The 22,037-nt window shown below is 43.9% G+C and overlaps 1 protein-coding gene across 5 annotated transcripts in view; it reads left to right on the plus strand.

Annotated features, from left to right (window-relative positions):
* Positions 1 to 22,037, plus strand: part of mtcl1 (microtubule crosslinking factor 1) — a 122,232-nt gene that overhangs the window by 83,205 nt on the left and 16,990 nt on the right. For all 5 annotated transcript variants that reach the window (XM_084327908.1, XM_084327910.1, XM_084327909.1 and 2 more), the window contains 6 exons: positions 2,504 to 2,605; positions 4,257 to 4,493; positions 7,393 to 7,548; positions 12,603 to 12,770; positions 14,348 to 14,608; positions 21,006 to 21,332. In XM_084327908.1, coding sequence (XP_084184034.1) covers positions 2,504 to 2,605; positions 4,257 to 4,493; positions 7,393 to 7,548; positions 12,603 to 12,770; positions 14,348 to 14,608; positions 21,006 to 21,332 — 1,251 coding nt within the window. The remainder of the gene's footprint in view (positions 1 to 2,503; positions 2,606 to 4,256; positions 4,494 to 7,392; positions 7,549 to 12,602; positions 12,771 to 14,347; positions 14,609 to 21,005; positions 21,333 to 22,037) is intronic.

Consider the following 22,037-nt stretch of genomic DNA (forward strand, 5'->3'; position numbering starts at 1 on the left):
AGGGCCTATTACAAAAAAAAACTAAAAGAAATTAACAAGTCCGAGTCCTCGCCTGCACCTTCCAAGTCCGAATGCAGTCAATGCTCGAGTCCAAGTCCAAGTCCGAGTCATCAGTGCTCAAGTCCAAGTCGAGTCACGAGTCCTGAAAATCAGTCCAGGACTCGAGTACTACAACACAAAACAAAACAAACAGACCGCGTTGTCGGACGCACAGGGAATCGCCCTCTAAAACGAGACAGCAGGCCAGCCGTACATCTATATCCACGTGTCGTGTCGTTCTGCTTATGAGTTCTGCTTATGAGTGCGAGTCCTCTGGCACGGAGCGCATTGTACTGTACAGCCATGTCGTCTGGCACCACAGACCTTCACCGTTACCATGACGTCGACTCAGCGGCACCAGATTGCATCTCTGTCGCACCCGTCGGTGGCTCTGCTGTTTTATAATAACCTGGCTCAGCCGCGGCGTACACCGGCATGGCCGCGGTCACCGGCTCCCACCCGTTTTCATAGAGTAATTGCGCGGTGTTATATAATAGATGGGGAGGCTGACAGTTGGCACATTGGAGTGGATTTTTTCCCCCTCTCTTTCTGCCACAATGTAATCTGTGAGGTAAAATGAGTGAGAGAGCATCTTGGATATGACGGGATTAGCGCTGCACTGTTTAGGCCTGTGTGATTGGTTAGATGCTAGATCCCGTGGCCAAGGAAACTATAAAAGAAGGACGGGTCATCACGTCATCGTGTAGCACGTTGGTGCCTAGTGTGGAAACTTTCAGTTCAGCCGACATTGAGTTGAATGGGATCAGCCATCTCCTCGTTTATGACCCGTCTTTTAAATGTCAGAATCACCTGCAATTTGTTACATTGTTAGCTAGCTAACTTTTGATATATTGATTGATGTATATTTCCTTAGATAGCTGGTATATTTAGAATTTTAATTTTACAGGCTTCAATAGAACTGGCACCAAAGTCTGGCCCCAAGCAGAGCATAGAACGCTGGTATTCTGACGTGATGACCCTTCCTTCTTTTATAGCTTGCTTGCCCACGGCCCGGAAGAAAGTGTTTATTAATTGAAATCCTTTAGGTAGTGGGAGTGGTCAGGGTTAGGTTTTCTAAGCAACTTCTGAGGTAAAAAATTATGACAACATGCGGCTTTGCAGCTCAGGGCAAAAAAAAAACAACGACCCCAATGAAAGCAGCGATGCCAACGTGTGATCTAGCATCAGCCGGTGCGATTTGCATTTGACATTGAGGCTGAGAGAGGGAGCTGAGAGAGGGAGGTGATCCTGGGCCCGGCTCCTCTTACTGTAGGGACGCACCGTAGATGCACTCCTCACCACCACAGCATGAGGCCAGACGTCTGATCTCCTCAGCTGGAAGGTAGAAATAACCAGTGTGGATAAAGGTACCAACCATAGGCGTAGTTTTAGGGGGGGCTGCAGGGGACATGTCCCCCTCAATATTGTCCCCCTCAAAAAAATATAGCTAATATGAAAGACAACCCTCTCCTCAAAAGAGGTAAAAAAAATAAGGGGGTCAAAACATCTATATGTCCTTCTTATCTGTAACTATATATTAACCAACCATTTCAGAGCCTGACTGCATTATAATCCATTATGTTTGTGTCAGCGGGTACCTGAATGTTGTCTTATCCTTTACATAAATATAGGTATTTCCGCCATTAATTGATGCAGAAAAGGCACAAATTGGTGAATAAAAGTCCACCAGAATGCAGGGAATTAAGTGTTTGACGCTCCAAAATGTCCCGGGAGAGGACCACCATGGATACCACAGCTTAACATGCTGTGGGGTTGAAACCAAACCTTGATACCAACTACTGGGGGAAAGTATAATTTCCATTACTTCTTTGTCACTATGACACAGTATCTGTATCTTGGTTTAAATTGGATTATATACCATGGTGTTATTTAAGCAGAGATGTGTTACCATGGCGATACAGGACATTTAACATGGCAGTAGCGTGGTGAATTATTTACACAATGGACGTTACCGTGGGAAAACGGAAATTAGCGTTGAACTATCGTGATGCTTTTTGTAAGGGAATTCAGAGATGGTTTGCAGTGAAGCATGGATTATGGAGTGTGTGTGTGTGTGTGTGTGTGTGTGTGTGTGTGTGTGTGTGTGTGTGTGTGTGTGTGTGTGTGTGTGTGTGTGTGTGTGTGTGTGCATGCGCGTGTGTGTCTTTAGGCCAGAAATAAAGCTTTGATGTTGCTACTGAATGTAGAAATCATTTGTCTGGCGGAAAATGTGTGTTATTAAATCATAATCAGCCTTCGAGTCTGTTTGTAGGCGAAGTTCTAATGGGTTTCCTTGTGAGGTCAGATCTGGGGGTCTATTCTCGCTCTGCAAACATTGTTTTGGTGTGTAATCTGAAGAGAGTGGTGATGTTTCTCTCAACATAATGACATCTATCAGTATGTAGTGGTGTTATGCTGTGAGAGTGACTGTGTGCTTGTGGTCCTGGGCTTGTTGTGGACTCAGCTGCGTGACACAGCTGGTTCTGAGATCCACTTCCGTCTGGATCAGGAGCGCAGGCTGCGAGTGGCTCCAGAGGACCGGGAGGCCATTGGTTCTTTACCCCAGGTACAGTATACTGTCCGTCAGACACTACGGTCCATGTTGCCACTTGTGTTTTCATGTTCACTGTGTCCTTATATTCACATATCTTTTCATATTACCTATGGACTTATATTCACATATCTTTTCATATTCACTATGAACTTATATTCACATATCTTTTCATATTAACTATGGACTTATATTCACATATCTTTTCATATTCATTATGAACTTATATTCACATATCTTTTCATATTCATTATGAACTTATATTCACGTATCTTTTCATATTCACTATGAACTTATATTCACATATCTTTTCATATTCATTATGAACTTATATTCACATATCTTTTCATATTAACTATGGACTTATATTCACATATCTTTTCATATTCACTATGAACTTATATTCACATATCTTTTCATATTCACTATGAACTTATATTCACATATCTTTTCATATTCATTATGAACTTATATTCACATATCTTTTCATATTCATTATGAACTTATATTCACATATCTTTTCATATTCACTATGAACTTATATTCACATATCTTTTCATATTCACTATGAACTTATATTAACATATCTTTTCATATTCATTATGAACTTATATTCACGGATCTTTTCATATTCACTATGTCCTCATATAAACTATCTTTTCATATTCACTATGTCCTCATATTAACATATCTTTTCATATTAACTATGAACTTATATGAACATATCTTCATATTCATTATGAACTTATATTCACGTATCTTTTCATATTCACTGTGTCCTTATATTCACATATATTTTCATATTCACTATGAACTTATATCCACATATCTTTTCATATTAATTATGAACTTATATTCACATATCTTTTCATATTAACTATGAACTTATATGAACATATCTTCATATTCATTATGAACTTATATTCACGTATCTTCATATTCACTGTGTCCTTATATTCACATATCTTTTCATATTCACTATGTCCTCATATTAACATATCTTCATATTCATTATGAACTTATATTCACATATCTTTTCATATTCACTATGTCCTCATATTCACATATCTTCATATTCATTATGAACTTATATTCACATATCTTTTCATATTCACTATGTCCTCATATTCACATATCTTCATATTCATTATGAACTTATATTCACATATCTTCATATTCATTATGAACTTATATTCACATATCTTCATATTCATTATGAACTTATATTCACATATCTTCATATTCATTATGAACTTATATTCACATATCTTTTCATATTAACTATGAACTTATATGAACATATCTTCATATTCATTATGAACTTATATTCACGTATCTTTTCATATTCACTGTGTCCTTATATTCACATATATTTTCATATTCACTATGAACTTATATTCACATATCTTCATATTCATTATGAACTTATATTAACATATCTTCATATTCATTATGAACTTATATTCACGTATCTTCATATTCACTGTGTTCTTATATTCACATATCTTTTCATATTCACTGTCCTCATATTCACATATCTTCATATTCATTATGAACTTATATTCAATTATCTTTTCATATTCACTGTGTCCTTATATTCACATATATTTTCATCTTTTCATCATGTCCTTCTCCCTCTCCCTCCCCCCCCCCCCCTCCCCGTCAGGAGGAGGAGTGCTCTCGGCAGGAGGCGCGGCGCGGGGCCTTGGAGCTGCAGGGCCTGCAGGGGCCAGAGGCTCCGTGGGTGCAGGAGCAGGCCGTGCTGCAGCAGGAGGTGCGTCTCTTCAGGCACAACACGCTGCTCTGCTACATGAAGCTGAGGTGGATGCTGCTGCACTGGCGACTGGGCCGCGGGGACGAGGAGGTGGACGAGGAGGCCGACGAGGAGCCGGCGCACCCAGAGGTGAGCGGTCGAGACCGGAGTCTATCTTTAGATGCGAGACGCCACTTACTGGCACCAGATCAGGAGTCAGATTGCCGCCCCTCTAATCCCTCACTGATTCGAGGGGAAGGAGAAGCCAGCTGATCCCATAAGGGCTCAGCGACGAGGGCTGCCTGATGGGTCCGGGGGCCACCGGGAGGTCGGCCTGGTCCTGCAGGGTTCAGCGTTAAAGGACCGCGTGATGGTGCGGAGGTCGACCTGGGCCAGTCCCTTGAGCGCTCATTGGCCCCAATCTAGTCTAGTCCTGCTATTTTTCACCCAGTGGTGTTTGCCTCTCTTCTCTCTGTCACTGGCCCTCACTCGGCTGTGCTTATTCTGACCAATCAGAATGGACGCCGCCTAGAGCTGACCAATCAGAGCTGGGGCAGGGTGCCAGAAAAGGAGGGTGTAGTGCTTGTAACGCAGGTGCAGCATCACAGTCTCCTCCCATTCTGATCGTTTAGTTATTCCTCATGTTACTGCTGTTAGCATTAACTGAAAGTCTTACAATGAATGCAGCTGGTGAAACCAGGGTGACTGTATACTATGGAATTCTCCAGTTAATCTATCTATGGTATCTACCATTTCAAACTCACCCATCGATTATTCATGTTCATTTTACAGTGTCTTACAGTCATTTTTGCTAATGTGTGTTATTAACTGCCGATGTTTTATGGTAATTAATTAAAATTGAATACAAATATATGAAAAAGTGTGCATTTCTGGCTGCTGGGCCAGTATAAATATACCAGTATAAATATACTAGTATAAATATATTAGTATAAATATACCAGGGGCAAATCAAAATCTGGTCTACTGTCCCAACCGGGCAAGTAGAGAAAACTCTTAAAGGGAAATTCCACTCATTTAGATTGAGGCTTAACGTGATCTCTGATCAAAGTGATCTCTGATCAGAAACGTCGGCACAGGAAGGTGCTAATGATGCACAGCTCTACTCTCAGTTTTGAAGAACTACAATGGGCAGGTAATTTGAAACCTCCTGATACCTCAGTCGTCTCTCTCTCTCTCTCTCTCTCTCTCTCTCTCTCTCTCCCTCCCTCCCTCTCTCCGTGTAACCAGAGTAACCAGAAGCAAACAAGGCTCAGCCTCTCCCCTGATTTTGTATTCTCTTTTTTATTGCCTATATTTATTGTAACATAACCGGCATACAGACCCTCATCTGCACCTTTTTCTCATATTTTTATATTCAGTTCTAATTCTATTGCCTATATTTATGTCTTTCTACTATTACCCTGCCTGTACCCCACAAATACAAGAGAAACCCAGACTATTACCCTGCCTGTACCCCACAAATACAAGAGAAACCCAGACTATTACCCTGCCTGTACCCCACAAATACAAGAGAAACCCAGACTATTACCCTGCCTGTACCCCACAAATACAAGAGAAACCCAGACTATTGTTTATTGTTTATTGTTTATTGTTTAAAAAGGATCCCCATTAGCTGTCACCTAAGTGGCGAGCTAGTCTTCCTGGGGTCCACATAGAAAGACAACACAAAACACAAAACATAACAACATAAGATACATATGACAATCACAATTAACAATGATAATCTAAAAACAGTAAAACATTGTAGACATCATTATCTAAAAACATTGTAACATTGTCTAAAAACAGTAAAACATTGTAGACATCATTATCAACATCAGAATATTTTGCTCACATATTTAAGTAGTGCATTCTCAGGTGGTATTTGAAAGACACTTTACTATTCAATTTACTTATGTTCAGTGGGCAGTTATTCCAATGATTGATGGCACGATAAACAACAGTCCTCTTTAAAGCATTTGATTTTGGACGTGGTAACATAATCTGTCCATCATCAGCTGACCTAGTAAAATAAGAATGAACCTGACTGCATCTGACAATTTGTTTGTATAAGAAAACAGGTTGAGACGAAAAGACAGTGTTCCTGAAAAATTTAACTGTGTTGAAAACCAGCCTATTCTCTACCGTTAACCATGAGAGTTACCCTGCCTGTACCCCACAAATACAAGAGAAACCCAGACTATTACCCTGCCTGTACCCCACAAATACAAGAGAACCCCAGAGTGAAATCCCCCTTTAGTGTAGAGGCTCCACACACACCAGCCCATGAAGAAAAATGGAGCGTTGCACAAGTGATTGATGGGCTGGTTAATTGGTTGCCTGGGTGATTGAGTGACTTGTTTCTTATTCGGTTGGTTGATTCATCGATACACGCCCCCCCCCCCCCCCCTCGTTGTTATGCTATCGGACTGATGGTTGATGAATCTTCCTGGGCCGTTTTCATGCTCTGATATATTGTTATTCCGTTTCAAATCAATAACATTTTCCTTTCTTTCTTTTCCTTGATTGATAAAGCATCAGAATGTAATCACTTGATGTATTTTCACCATTACTCATCTATGGCCTTGAGACTGCTTTATAAAATCTCATTAAAGCACATTAAAGAGTACCGCTGGAGCACACGGTTCTCCTCAGAGAACCTCCCTTTGGAAGATGCGCCGACACGCCGCTCCTTGTCTGTAGCCTACATACATACCAACTATTCGCCTGTTTTATTCTCCACCCATCGATCATCCATAGCAACACTATATTATCACCGACATCAAGTTGGGGGATCCCCCTTTGAACGGCCCAATCTAAGGTTTCTCTCCTCCACATCGCCTGTGGTGGTTTTTTCCTATTGCTAGGTTTTTTGTGAGTTTTCCCTTATCTTCATTGGGGAATGTCTGGGAGTGTCGCATATTGTATGGTTTTATTTTTTGTTCTTGATTTATTGTGATGTTTCTTCTTGACTTGTTTAAAGATTAAAGATTTGTGATTTCGGGCTTTACAAATACATTTGATTTGATTTGTCTTGTTTGTGTTCCAGTATGAGACGTTGGAGGGCATCCCAGAGCTCGCGGTGATACTGGAGCAGGCGGAGAGGGAGGACAGGCTGGGTCCCCCGCAGACCCCAGGAGACCTGCTGGACCCCGTCCCCCTAGTCTCCCTGACGTCCCCTGAACGGCTGCAGCATCAAAGACAGGTGCCTTTACCTGTCCTACCCTGAACCCTCCATTAGGAATCAACCCATATATACATATATATCCATATGTCTGAATATACCTGCATATAATCCTCCTATATACCTACTTATACACCTGCATGTAACCCATATAGCTCTGTATGCTAGCATGTACAATAATGCTGTATACACATGAGGTTACCCTCATTTACAGCAACAACGATCTTACAAAACAAGACACAGTTTATCAGCAATTTCATACATATAGGCACAATAAATAAGAATAAACAATAGAAAATCTGAGTCGACATGCACAGTGGTCGGAGATCATACTTTTAAATGCAGCAAAAGAAGGAAGAACCTTCAGCTTCAGAGTCAGTCGGAGGGCATTCCAGGTGTTGGAAGCATCAAAGGAAAAAGCAGTTTTTCCTAGTTCAGAGCAAACTGGAGGATCCCTATGAACCAGCCAGTCATTTGAACGTGTAGAATAGGTTCACTGTGTAGAATAGCACTGTTGTCTGTCTGATCAAAACCTCGTAACTCCAATTGTAGGGTTTTTCTTGTTTTTGGTTTATACAATTTTTTATCTGACTTGAAAGTTGACATGGTCCTAATTCCCAAGTGTCATAATTACAGCCCATCTAGATATGATACCATTTATAACCTCATGTCCATCATTCAATTAAAGCAGTTTTTCAGATGTTTTTTTCCCTCCTAATTGAGAACAAACTAATTTCTGTGGCCATTCATTACCGCTGTTTGGCACAGTATTCAAATGAGAATGACGACCTAGATAACTAGATAGAGGCTGTGGTTATTATCAATGTTCCCAACGTGCTGCTCGCTCTTCACACAAAGGCATCGGCGCCCTTGTGCTGTAATGTAACTGGGGACAAAAGGAGCAAAATGTTTTCAAAAGATTATACTGACAGGGTTGTTTAGGCAGAACAATAAAACCATATAGTGTAGCGTGGGGGCTACCTTGCCTTCCTGAAAGAAAGCGTGTGTAAGTAATCTGGGTTAAATGCATTATTAAACAGCACTAAGTGCTCTGCTGTGTCTTGTGTTTTGATTTCTCCTCGACCTCCTGAAAACGGTTTGCATGGTGATCCGACATTTTTCTATTGCTCCCAAAGAAAAATGTCATGTCAAGTTTTTCATGCAGGCTATATCAAGCTTTACGCTTGGCAAATGCACAGATTTGACTTAGCAAGCGTTTTGTAGCCTACTGCAGCACACTACGGCTGGCAGAGATCCCTGTGCAGCCAGACTAAGTAAGGGGGGGCGACAGTGGCTCAGGAGGTAGAGCGGTCGTCTGGTAATCGGAAGGTTCCCGGTTCGATTCCAGCTCCTCCCGGCAGTGTGTCGAAGTGTCCTTGAGCAAGACACTTAACCCCCTAACTGCTCCCGATGCAGGATGGCACCTTGCACGGGCGCCTCCTCCGTCGGTGTGTGAGTGCATGTGAGGCATAACTTGTGAAGCGCTTTGTATAAATGCGGTCCGTTTGCTAAGTACATCCTGTTATATCGTGGTGTGAAGGAAGCACCATCACCAGATCCCGTTGATATTCCGTGATAAACGTAAAAATACTGTAGGTTTCTATTGGACCGGCCAGTCGTCTCTTTTCCCACGAACACTACACCTTGAGGTCTCACATAAGTCTCGGTTTACGGATTAGCATCGCTGCGGAACTAACAGTGTGCTAATGACAGGACTAGGTGATATGAAGTGCACACACACACACACACACACACATACAAAAGCTTTGTGTTTCACGCCCTCCTGCCAGGGGCCAGAAGAGCCTCTCCACGGGGCCCTCGAGGCTAAGAGCTCTGCACACTACGGGACTTCAGCCAACCGTCCCAGAAACAGCACATTATTCTCTGCCACGTCTCCGCGATGTCAGAGTCTCGTTCGTATAAGATAAGATGAGATGAGATACTCCTTTATCGATCCCCTTAGGGAAATTCGGGCGTCATGGCAGCATGGGGGAGGGGAGGTATAGGTATGGGCCGGGTGATAGTATAAAGACATAAGTATAGGCAATACAATTAGTTCTGATATCATATCATATATCAGGGTCTGGATGCCCTATTGGTTATATTATATGTTACAATAAATATAGGCAACATAAGTTAATTTTTTTATTTATAATTTTCAAATGAAGAATGATGGACTAGACATAGACATACGAAACAACAATTAAGCATGATTAAAAAGAAAATAATAATAGAATAAAATAAATGAAACACAAAAAATAGGCCTTTCCCCTGTACATGCCTGTGTCTCACATGCATTTATATATATTCATACAAAGTTCTGGGGAAAAAATGGAGTTCACCAAACCGTGAGCCACTCCACGGCGGAAAGAAGCCAAACCAAACCAAATCCAAACCAAAACGAAAACCACTTTGAAAAAGCAGTTCAACTAACATCCAAACTACACAGAGGAAAACCATCACAATCCCAGCCTGGGAGCTCCCATAATTACAAGGTGGTGCATCTGAACTGAACGCTGAGTAAACTGTGGGAGTGTTCGGTGACCGGGGCGGACAAAACCTCACTTAGGCAGAGCCTCACGCAGCCTGCGGGAGTTTCACGGGGGGAACAGAGAACAGAGGGGGCTTGTTGAGGAGGCATCGTGAAAATGCAAGGAAAACTTTCCCCAGCATGGTATAAAGAGAATTATTGATATAATCATACGTCTCCGGGGTACGATTTGGTGGGAAATCGGATTCTCCTTTCATGTTGAAGCATAACTCATCGGCAGTGGTGGAAAGTAACTAAGTGTGTTTTACTCAAGTACTGTACTCTAGTACAATTTTGAGGTACTTTACTTTTAGGTATTTCAATTTTAGGGAACATTATACTTTTACTCCGCTACATTTCAAATTAAATATTGTACTTTTTACTCCACTACATTTATCTGAACCCATCAGTTACTAGTTACTTTGAAGAGAAAGATTTTGCATAGAAAACATGGCAAACTTTGATGAAGATTATGTACTTTCAGATTTGAAGCCTGTCAACTGTACAATGTAATCAGAGCAGCATAACTGGACCACACACCACTTTAACAGAACCTTTAATCAGAGCAGCATAACTGGACCACACACCACTTTAACAGAACCTTTAAACAGAGCAGCATAACTAGACCACACACCACTTTAACAGAACCTTTAAACAGAGCAGCATAACTATACCACACACCACTTTAACATGACCTTTAAACAGAGCAGCATAACTAGACCACACACCACTTTAACAGAACCTTTAAACAGAGCAGCATAACTATACCACACACCACTTTAACATGACCTTTAAACAGAGCAGCATAACTAGACCACACACCACTTTAACAGAACCTTTAAACAGAGCAGCATAACTAGACCACACACCACTTTAACATGACCTTTAATCAGAGCAACATAACTAGCCCACACACCACTTTAACATTACCTTTAATCAGAACAGCATAATTAGACCACACACCACTTTATCATAACCTTTAATCAGAACAGCATAACTAGCCCACACACCACTTTAACATTACCTTTAATCAGAACAGCATAATTAGACCACACACTTTAACACAACCTTTAGAGGTTAATGGTTCGAGGCTTGAATGCTTCCAAGCACTGGAATACACAAACATCACGTAGAATGTGTGCTTTAACTTTTGATACTCAAGTAAATCCAATATCAAATACTTTTACTGTACTTGAGAGGACATTTGAATGGAGGACTCTTACTTTTACCAAAGTGCTATTCTATCTGTGTACTTCTTCCAACACTGCTCATCGATAAACAAATGTGGTTATATCTGTCTTCATTGCCGTCTTGCTTCTTCACTTAGCTGGCATTTAAACAAATCTGCAAGTAGAGTAACTATGGCAACATCCTCTTTGCGACAGGAAGCAATCGTCTCAAATTTCAGAAACACTACCGCTGCCAAGACGCAAAATCTATTTGATGATGATCTATTGACTTAGAAGATTGTACACATATTAACTTTAACCCTTTCACTACCACACTACAGAAGGTTAACGTTTCACTACCACCACACCGGTTAACCGTCTGTAGTGTGGTAGTGAAAGGGTTAACATCCTGTAGTGTGGTAGTGAAAGGGTTAACATTATGTAGTGTGGCAGTGAAAGGGTTAACCGTCTGTAGTGTGGTAGTGAAAGGGTTAACCCTTTGCCGTCTGGTAGTGAAAGGGTTAACCCTTAGCAGTGTGGTAGTGAAAGTGTTAACCCTTTGCCGCGTGTTAGTGAAAGGGTTAACCCTTTGCTGCATGGTAGTGAAAGGGTTAACCCTTTGTAGTGTGGTAGTGAAAGGGTTAACCCTTTGTAGTGTGGTAGTGAAAGGATTAACCCTTTGCCGCGTGGTAGTGAAAGGGTTAACCATTTGTAGTGTGGTAGTGAAAGGATTAACCCTTTGCCGTGTGGTAGTGAAAGGGTTAACCCTTTGTAGTGTGGTAGTGAAAGGGTTAACCCTTTGTAGTGTGGTAGTGAAAGGGTTAACCCTTTGTAGTGTGGTAGTGAAAGGATTAACCCTTTGTAGTGTGGTAGTGAAAGGACTAACCCTTTGTAGTGTGGTAGTGAAATGATTAACCCTTTGTAGTGTGGTAGTGAAAGGGTTAACTATTTGTAGTGTGGTAGTGAAAGGGTTAACCCTTTGTAGTGTGGTAGTGAAAGGATTAACCCTTTGTAGTGTGGTAGTGAAAGGGTTAACCATTTGTAGTGTGGTAGTGAAAGGGTTAACCCTTTGTAGTGTGGTAGTGAAAGGATTAACCCTTTGCCGCGCGGTAGTGAAAGGGTTAACACTTTGTAGTGTGGTAGTGAAAGGATTAACCCTTTGCCGCGTGGTAGTGAAAGGGTTAACCCTTAGCAGTGTGGTAGTGAAAGTGTTAACCCTTTGCCGCGTGTTAGTGAAAGGGTTAACCCTTTGCCACGTGGTAGTGAAAGGATTAACCTTTTGCCGCGTGGTAGTGAACGGGTTAACCATTTGTAGTGTGGTAGTGAAAGGGTTAATGGAATCGATCACTAGACTTGTGTCTGAATCCCGTGTGCAGGTGGGGGAGAACCGTCGGATGCTGCAGGCCCTGCGCTCGCTGCTGGAGGAGCTCCGCGGGGAGCTGAGAGAGGAGGAGGCGCGGAGGAGCCACCTGCACCGGGCCTACGCCGACGACAAGGCCGGCTGGGAGGTGAAGTGGGCAGAGATGCAGTGCCAGGTCGCCCAGGTACAGATGGAGACACAGCGCCCACCTTCAAGAGACTGGGATTTAGGAGCCGCTAGAAGCTGAACAGAGGACGTTTGAATATTATTGTTCTGAGCCGTTTGATTTATTTTCTCTTTTTTTATATTTTCAATAGAAAATACTAAAGCCAAAGATATTCAAATTGTAAAAAATAAATGTAAAGGTATATATAAGGTCCTCCACTCATCAAATATGCTTCAGACAAATTAGATATTTTTCTCATAAATGTGGAGGAGCTTAGAACAACATGGAGAACCCCTTTAAGATAGGTGGGCTTAGAAAAACGTGGAGAACCCCTAAAGTGCAGTACATCTAAACTCTGCAGTTCACCTCAAACCCCTCCATGAGCGTGTGGTTTGAAATACAAATTTGAGAAGGAAATCTCCACTGATTAAATAGACCTATCTCAAACCCTGCCCTCTTTTCTTGATCCTCCAATCACAACTGTCGAGTTTGTCCGAGGTAAGCGACAGTTGTGATTGGAGGATCAAGAAAAGAGGGCAGGGTTTGAGATAGGTCTATTGCATAAATTTAGGATCTGAATTATCTGTTTGACACAGACTATATATAATAACTACGGTAGTTTACTGCACTCTAGTCTTTTCTCCACCTCATGCTGCTCATAATAGGGGTGGAAAGTACCAAAGTATTTATTTTACTAAAGTACCGTACTTAAAGCTGCTATCCAAAAATCTATATTTTATTGGTATTTTGCGTAGTTCTTCAAAACAGGACAGTCATGGGCGGCTAAGTGGCGCAGTGGGCAAGGCGCTCGCCACTAGTGCAGGAGATGCTGGGTTCGAGCCCAGCTCTCGGCATTGCTACCAGCTTGGCTGGTCGTTCATACTAACACAATTGGCAGTATTAGGGGTGGGAAAGCTGGTGGGTGGGTCCTGGTCGTTGTAAACAGCGACTCCTACAGTTCGGTCGGGGCGCCTGCTCAGTGAGGAAAGGATCTAAGGGGGGTAGTGTGATCCTTCCACACGTTACACCCTCTCAGTGAGAGTCCGCGCTGCCAGGTGAAAAGAAGCGGTTGATTGGCTACACATGTGTCGGAGGAAGCATGTGATAGCCTCCACTCTCCCAGACCGACCGTAGGGGGTAGGTGCGCAGCGACCAGGAAGGGGATTGGGAATTGGCATAACGACTAACATTGGGATGGGAGAAAAACGGAGGAAAAAGGAGGAAAAAAGAAAAACAGGACAGTCATTTTGACAGGCGTTCAGAACCAGAGAGTGTTCTACTGCTCTGCCTTATGATGGAGTTTAAGAGGCCCATCCAGTCAGGGAACCTCTCCGGGAGGGCGGACTTACTGTGCACCCCAGTGGGAGGGAGATGGAGTCTGAGGGAACCAGGGGAGGGACGAGGGAGGAGGGAGGGAGGACGAGGGAGGAGGGAAGAATGGAGGGAGGGCTTCCAACAAAGTTCTCCAAACAACAGCAGCTAAACCTTGACTTGAGTAGAATGTTGAATGGAGTACACTTTCTATCTGCCTTAAATAAGTAAAGGATTTGAGGTACTAACCTAACTTTTACCCACTTTGCTCTCTGTTTGACCAGTTGGAGGAGGCGCGAGGGGAGGCGCAGGGGGAAGGAGGGGCCGAGGCGGGGCAAGAGCCGGAGTGGCCCTTCACGCAGGAGCGCGAGGAGCACCGCCGCCTCCTGGCCGAGAGCCACAGCACCTCCCTGGACCTGAGCTGGAAGCTGCAGCACGGGGAGAAGAGGTGGAGCCGGGAGCGGACAGAGCTGCTCGACCACCATGACAGAGAGAGAGAGGACTGGGACAGCAGCATGAGAGAGCTGCACCGCAAGATGGAGAGGGTGAGAGAGAGAGAGAGAGAGAGAGAGAGAGAGAGAGAGAGAGAGAGAGAGAGAGAGAGAGAGAGAGAGAGAGAGAGAGAGAGAGAGAGAGAGAGAGAGAGAGAGAGAGAGTGTGAATGAATGAATGAATGAAATGAATGAATGAATGAAAACTTTATTTAACAGATTGCAGAATGGGTACAATACAGTACGGCTCAATACACACAATTGTTAAGGGGATGCAGACCTGAGAAAGACTTTTGTCTTGTTTACATCAGGGTCCCCCATTTTCAATTCATAGTGACATTTATGACATACACAACATACATGACATTTATGGCATAGGGACATACATGACATACAGGTATTTAGTACTGTTACATTTGTGACATATATACGATATTTAAATATACTAGTACTGTTACCCATAGATCCTGACAGAGTATATACATATGATGGGGAGGGGACTGTACATTAGGAGGGGGTGGGTGGGAGAGAAATATACATACGGTGGGGAGAGAATATATACATACGGTGGGGAGGAGACTGTACATTTGGAGGGGGTGGGTGGGTGATAGAGAAATATACATACGGCGGGGAGAGAATATATACATGCGGTGGGGAGGAGACTGTCTATTAGGAGGGGGTGGGGGTGGGGGGGTTTGGACATTTACGGTGGCCAGTTTCGAATTGCAGCCTCCCGTAGGTGCTCTTTAAGAATGTGGGTAGGGATTCACATTCCTTTACACTTTACAGCTTTGGGTAGGGCGTTCCACATTGATGTGGCATAATTGTTAAACGTGTTTAGTCCCTTGTTTGAGCCGAATCTGGGTTTAACATGATTTGTTGAGCTTCCTCTGGTGTTGTGGTTGTGGTATTCACTGACCTTTGGGAAGTATTTTGACATGTACATGGGTACCTGACCTGAGTGGTGTAGTGTATCTTGTAGACCAGGCCCATTGCAAGTTGCTGTACTCGGTCATCTACTCTAAGCCATCCTAGGTTGTCAAAGTGGGCAGGGGTGAGGTGGGTTCTAGGGGTAAGGTCAAGTAGAAGTCTGACCAGTTTGTTTTGTGATGTTTGTAATCTTGTTTTTAGTGCCTTTGAGGTACTTTGGTACCATGAGGTGCAAGCATAGGCGTAGTACCCTTGAATGAGTGCTCCTGCCAGAGTCTTCAGGGTATTCTTGTTTACCAGAGAGGAGATCCGGTACAAGAATCTAGTTCGTTGGGTGACTTTTTTTATTACCTTTATTACCTCTCTGAGAGAGAGAGAGAGAGAGAGAGAGAGAGAGAGAGAGAGAGAGAGAGAGAGAGAGAGAGAGAGAGAGAGAGAGAGAGAGAGAGAGAGAGAGAGAGAGAGAGAGAGAGAGAGAGAGAGAGAGAGAGAGAGAGAGAGAGAGAGAGAGAGAGAGAGAGAGAGAGAGAAAAGATGGGAAGGGGCAGAGAGAGAGAGAGAGAGAGAGAGACACACTGAGGCAATTATCCTCCCTGCTATTTAGATTAGATTAAAATGTATTGTCATTATATAGCACAAGTACAGTACAATGAAAATAAGTTTGGCATCCAACCAGAGTGCAAATGTAACAGTAAAGTGAAATACGAATATACAATGTACAGGTGATTAAATTGGGTATAAAATATATAAATGAGTACTACTGAGTGTAGTGCTAATCAGATATATGTACAGAGTTATAGTATTAATATGTACAGTGATACAGGTATAAAGACACTGTGGTGGTAGTCATACTGGCCAGCAGCGTAACTAATAAGAGTAGGTACAGTAATAGATATAGAATCTACAGATATGTATAGACATATGTGGATATATATATACGGTAAGAATGAATATATATATATATATATACTACGGTATATATGACATTATTGTACATGCTATCATACAGAGTTATATGGGTTATATTCAGGTGTATAAGTACTAGTAGGTATGTAGGCGGCTACGTGGCGTAGTGGGCAAGGCGCTCGCCACGAATGACGGAGACGCTGGGCTTGCCTGTTCGAGCCCAGCGCTCCACATTGCTTTCAGTTTAGCTGGTCGGTCATACTAATACACATTGGCCGTATTAGGGGGTGGGAAACTGATGGGTGGGGTTCGGGTGTTGTGGACAGCGACTCCTACAGGTCGGTTGGTGCGCCTGCGCAGTAGAATCAGGAAGTGTCGGGGGCAGCGTGAGCCTCCCACGCGTTACTCCTCGCCACTGAGAGATCGAGCTGCGCAGGTGAAAAGATGCGACTGCTGTTACCTCAAGTACCAGAGGCTCAAATGATGATGATGGCGCCGCCCCGATCGGCTGCCTCTCTGTTCGCTCCGTCGAGACTGTGTTTACTTTTGTTAATATTTATAGTTTTTAGAGTTTTGTGCGTACCAACTGTTGGTGCATTTAATGTATATGACCGTCAGTCACTCATAGACATTGGATTACGGGAAACTTACCAACTGGATTACTCGCTGGATCAGCTTTCCGAACCACACCAATGGCCTGAAGAAATTCTCCGGAGACTAGGACCAGACCCTTTGTTCCCAGAGCCCAGGAAAAGACGACGAGGAAAGAGGGCTGGGATCCAAAACAGGCTGAGATCCAGACGCCACCGTACACCACTTCCCAGTATATTGCTAGCCAATGTACAATCAATAGACAATAAACTGGATGACATCCGAGCAAGGATTCAATATCAAAGAGACGTTAGGGACTGCAATATCCTTTGCTTCACCGAAACATGGCTCACACCGGAGGTTCCAGATCACGCGATTCAACCAGCGGATCACTTCTTTATCCATAGAAAGGATAGGACATCATCAGAGTCCGGTAAACAACGTGGAGGAGGTATTGCCTTCATGTTTAACAAAAATTGGAGTGATCCAACGAACGTGAAGGAATTATCCAACCACTGCTCCCCAGAACTGGAATATATAACCATCAAGTGTCGTCCTTTCTTCCTCCCGAGGGAGTTAACGGCGATCGTCCTGGTCGGAGTGTATATTCCACCGCAAGCCAGCAACAAGGTTGCGCTCTCCAGACTACACGACGAGGTAAATAGAATACAAGTGGCTAACGTTAACGCCGCCATTTTAGTACTGGGAGATTTCAATAGCGCCAATCTGAGAAAGGTATTGCCCGACTTCTATCAGCATGTGACTTGCAACACCAGAGGCGGTAACATCCTAGATCACTGTTACACGCAATTTAAAGGTGGCTACAAGGCTCATTCTGATAGTGGCTTTGGCAAGTCAGATCACGCATCCATTTTCCTTTCACCAAAGTATAGACAGAGAATTAAAAGTACTCCCGTAGTCTCGCGAGAGGTGCAGAAATGGGATCTGACGTCAGAAGAGACGATCCGGTCAGTGTTTCACCACACAGACTGGATTGTGTTCCGCGACACAGATAACATTAATGCCTACACGGAGACAGTGCTGGACTATGTCTGTACTAGGGTGAAAGAAACAATCCCCACTACCAAAATGAAAGTTTACCCAAATCAAAAACCCTGGGTAGACAAATCCGTCCGTGAAGCTCTGAGAGAGCGCACCAAAGCATACAATGACGGCCTAGTGGCAGGCAACATGAATGACCACAAGGTGGCGCGACACAACGTAAGGAGGACAGTGTCAGAGGCCAAACGGCGCTACAGGGATAAAATTGAACTCCAGTTTGAACAAGCTGACTCTAGAGCTATGTGGCAGGGGCTCAAAACGATGACAGACTACAAAGGCGCCTCCCTCAAACTGAACAGTGACATCTCATTAGCAAACGACCTCAATACCTTCTATGCGAGGTTTGATGCTGGTAATAACAACACCAGCTCACAAGCCTCGGCAATGGGGGGGGGGGGGGTCGGCTGCTGATGGAGGCGCAGTGTTCAGGGTAACAGAGCATGAGGTGAGGCGGACCTTTAAAAAAGTGAATATCAGGAAGGCAGCAGGTCCGGACGGCATCCCCGGCCGCGTCCTAAAAGTCTGTGCCGACCAACTGGCCCCAGTATTCACTGACATATTTAACCTGTCCTTAGAACAGGCTGTCATCCCCACCTGCCTGAAGAAGTCCACTATTATCCCTGTACCCAAAAAATCCAAGCCTGCTTGCCTCAACGACTACCGCCCTGTAGCTCTCACCTCCATAGCCATGAAGTGCTTTGAGAAGCTAGTAAAGGGCTACATCTGCTCCTCCCTCCCCATCAACATGGACCCCCTGCAATTTGCATACCGCCCCAACAGGTCCACGGAGGACGCCATATCCCATGTGCTGCACACAGCAGCATCACACCTGGACAAGAGGCAGGGGAACTATGTGAGAATGCTATTCATCGACTACAGCTCGGCATTCAATACCATAGTCCCCTCCATACTCATAGCCAAGCTCAGGGACCTGGGCTTGGGCTATGACCTCTGCCAGTGGGTCTTGGACTTCCTGACTGGCAGACCCCAGGTGGTGAGAGCAGGCAACTGCACCTCCTCATCCATCACCCTCAACATAGGGGCCCCCCAGGGCTGTGTTCTGAGTCCCCTCCTCTACTCCCTGTACACACACGACTGTGTGGCTCAGCGGAGTAGCAATACAATCGTCAAATTTGCTGACGACACAGTGGTGGTGGGCCTGATCTCTGCCAACGACGAGAGGGCCTACCTGGAAGAGGTCAAGGTCCTGGCGGGATGGTGCCAGGAAAACAGCCTCTCCCTGAACGTCAGCAAAACAAACGAGATGATTGTGGACTTCAGGAGGTCGGGGGTCAAGGACTACAGCCCCCTCAGCATCGACGGGGCACCGGTTGAGAGAGTCAACAGCTTCAAGTACCTCGGAGCCTACATATCCGAGGACTTGACATGGACCACACACATTAACAGTGTGGTGAAGAAGGCACGACAACGCCTCTACTTCCTCAGGCGCCTAAGGAAGTTCCAAGTCAGCCAGAAGATCCTTAAGAACTTCTACTCATGTACAATAGAGAGCATCTTGACCGGCAACATCACCTCCTGGTTTGGGAATAGCACTGCAAAAGACCAAAGCAGACTACAAAGAGTGACACGTTCAGCCGAACGCACAATTGGAGGGGGGCTCCCCACCCTCCAGAACATTTACTACAAGCGTTGCAAGGGCAAGGCTAAGAGAATCATTAAAGACTCCAGTCACCCGAACAACTGCCTCTTCGAACTGCTGCGGTCAGGCAAGCGATACAGGAGTCTCAAGGCGAGCACAGAAAGACTCAGAAGTAGCTTCTATCCCCAGGCCATCAGGCTGCTAAACGAACAATGAATGAACACTACACAACAACAACCACCAAACGCACATAGCACACACATCCACACGCACACACCCACTTTAAACAAACACACTGTAGCACCCACTCCACACACTTTATAGCACACACCCACTTAAACAAACACACTGTAGCACCCACTCCCCACACTTTATATTTATGGATGAAGGATTGCACTACAACTCGTACACCTTACTGTAAATTGTACCTAAAATTGTACCTCATCCCATTTCTGCTTTGCACTAGATAGTACTGTACATTAGTACACTGCATAGTATTGTGTATTGTATATTATATGGTAACTCAGAACATTGTACATATGTCTATACCGAACACTGTGACCTAATTTTCTTCTTCTAAATTCATGCTATATTATGTTATTATGTTATTTGATACTATCTTGTCTAGCACAGTCTCTGGAGCGTAACAGTAAGAAGCATTTTGTATGAAAGTATTCTGTACTTCTGTATGACAACTATTAAAGAACTTGAACTTGAACTTGGACTTGTGCTATGTATGACTTAGTCCACATTGCAGCCGGCTTGTGGGAGGCAAGAAACAGCGTTCGTGACAGGGGAGGGTTGAATTGGATGATACGAAATTGGGATGGGAGAAAATATAGAAAATGGGAGAAAAAGTGGATAAAAAAAAAAGGACTATATGCAGGTATATTCAGACAGATGGATATATATATATATAATATATATATATATACTGTAATAAATAAATATATATATATATAGACGGTTGGTGGTTTAGAAGTTCACTGGTTTCATAGAATGAATATTAAGGATGAATGAATAATGAATGTCCTATATGGGTTTTAATTAGCTGGACTCTGATATCTTACCTTACTGGTGTGTGTGCGCGTGTGCGTGTGTGTGTGTGTGTGTGTGACGCTCGCATTGGGCAGCATGGATTACTTGATATATATACGATGAGTCTGAGAATTTTAATACATTAAGGCAGGATGGGAATAATTCTCTCTGTGAATACGGTAGACATTAACCAGGATGGAAACTGCTGAGTTGGATGGAACCATAACCATGGAGGAAGAGGCAGGGATGCATTATTCAGGGAAGTTGCAGCATAAACCATAAACACAACGTTATTTATTGTCTACCTCGTTCTCTCCCCCACAGATGCAGAGGGAGCTGAGTGTCCGGCGAGGCGAGGGCAGCGACGTGAAGGACGGGACGGGCCACAGGGGGGTGTTCTCGCCCCAGGACAGCCCCTGTGCCGCCCCTCGCTCACCCCGCTCCCCTCGCTCCCTGCGCTCCCCGCCGCCCCCCGTGCGCTCCCACTCGGACTCCGAGGCCCAGCTGGAGGACCAGGGGGCCGTGGGGAGGCTGAAGGGCCCCGCGGAGAGCCTGTTCCTGGACGCTCTGTCCCTGGACCCCCTGTGTGGCCTGGAGGTCCCTCCCCCGTGTCGACTGGAGAGCGAGAAGAGGTTCCCCTGCATGAAGGAGGTAATGACATACAGTGGCTCAGGCCCTGGTTCACTAAGATTGCGTTGCATGGGCAAAGTTCACACTAGGGCCAAAATATCACGTCACATTATCTTTTGTGTTGACTGTATTTGGTTTTCCAGTATTTCCAATGTGATACCTTTATCTTGTAATTCAGTTGTCATGGTGCCATTTCATTTAAAATAATCGTATGTTCTTTTTCTTTTTTAATACTGCTGCAAGGAAACATTTATATATATATGTATATATTTTTTGAATATATCGTTGACGATGCTATAGTAAAAATCCACACCTTTACACAGATCCATGACGGTATACCTTCATATTCGGTACACCTCCCAGCCCTGGTTCACACCTTATTCACTTAGAAATGTATGTAAATCATGTTATGACACAGCTCCCCTTAAATACTGGCAGGAATCTTGGAAGTCCAGTGTACACGCCCCAAAAATGTAGGTTTCATCGCCAGACACACAATCAGGAATTGTCTACAATACTAATACAGCAAACCAACCCTAACATCCATGTGATAGAAGACTATATTGACAACACATGCCCCGTTACAATACTCTTCTAAGAGATATTCTGGGATGGAATACCCTCTCCCTTACCCACCGTACAATACTCTCTTCTAAAAGATATTCTGGGATGGAATACCCTCTCCCTTACCCACCGTACAATACTCTCTTCTAAAAGATATTCTGG

Source organism: Notolepis coatsorum (assembly GCF_963971535.1).
Source record: "Notolepis coatsorum genome assembly, chromosome: 13".
Taxonomy (NCBI): domain Eukaryota; kingdom Metazoa; phylum Chordata; class Actinopteri; order Aulopiformes; family Paralepididae; genus Notolepis; species Notolepis coatsorum.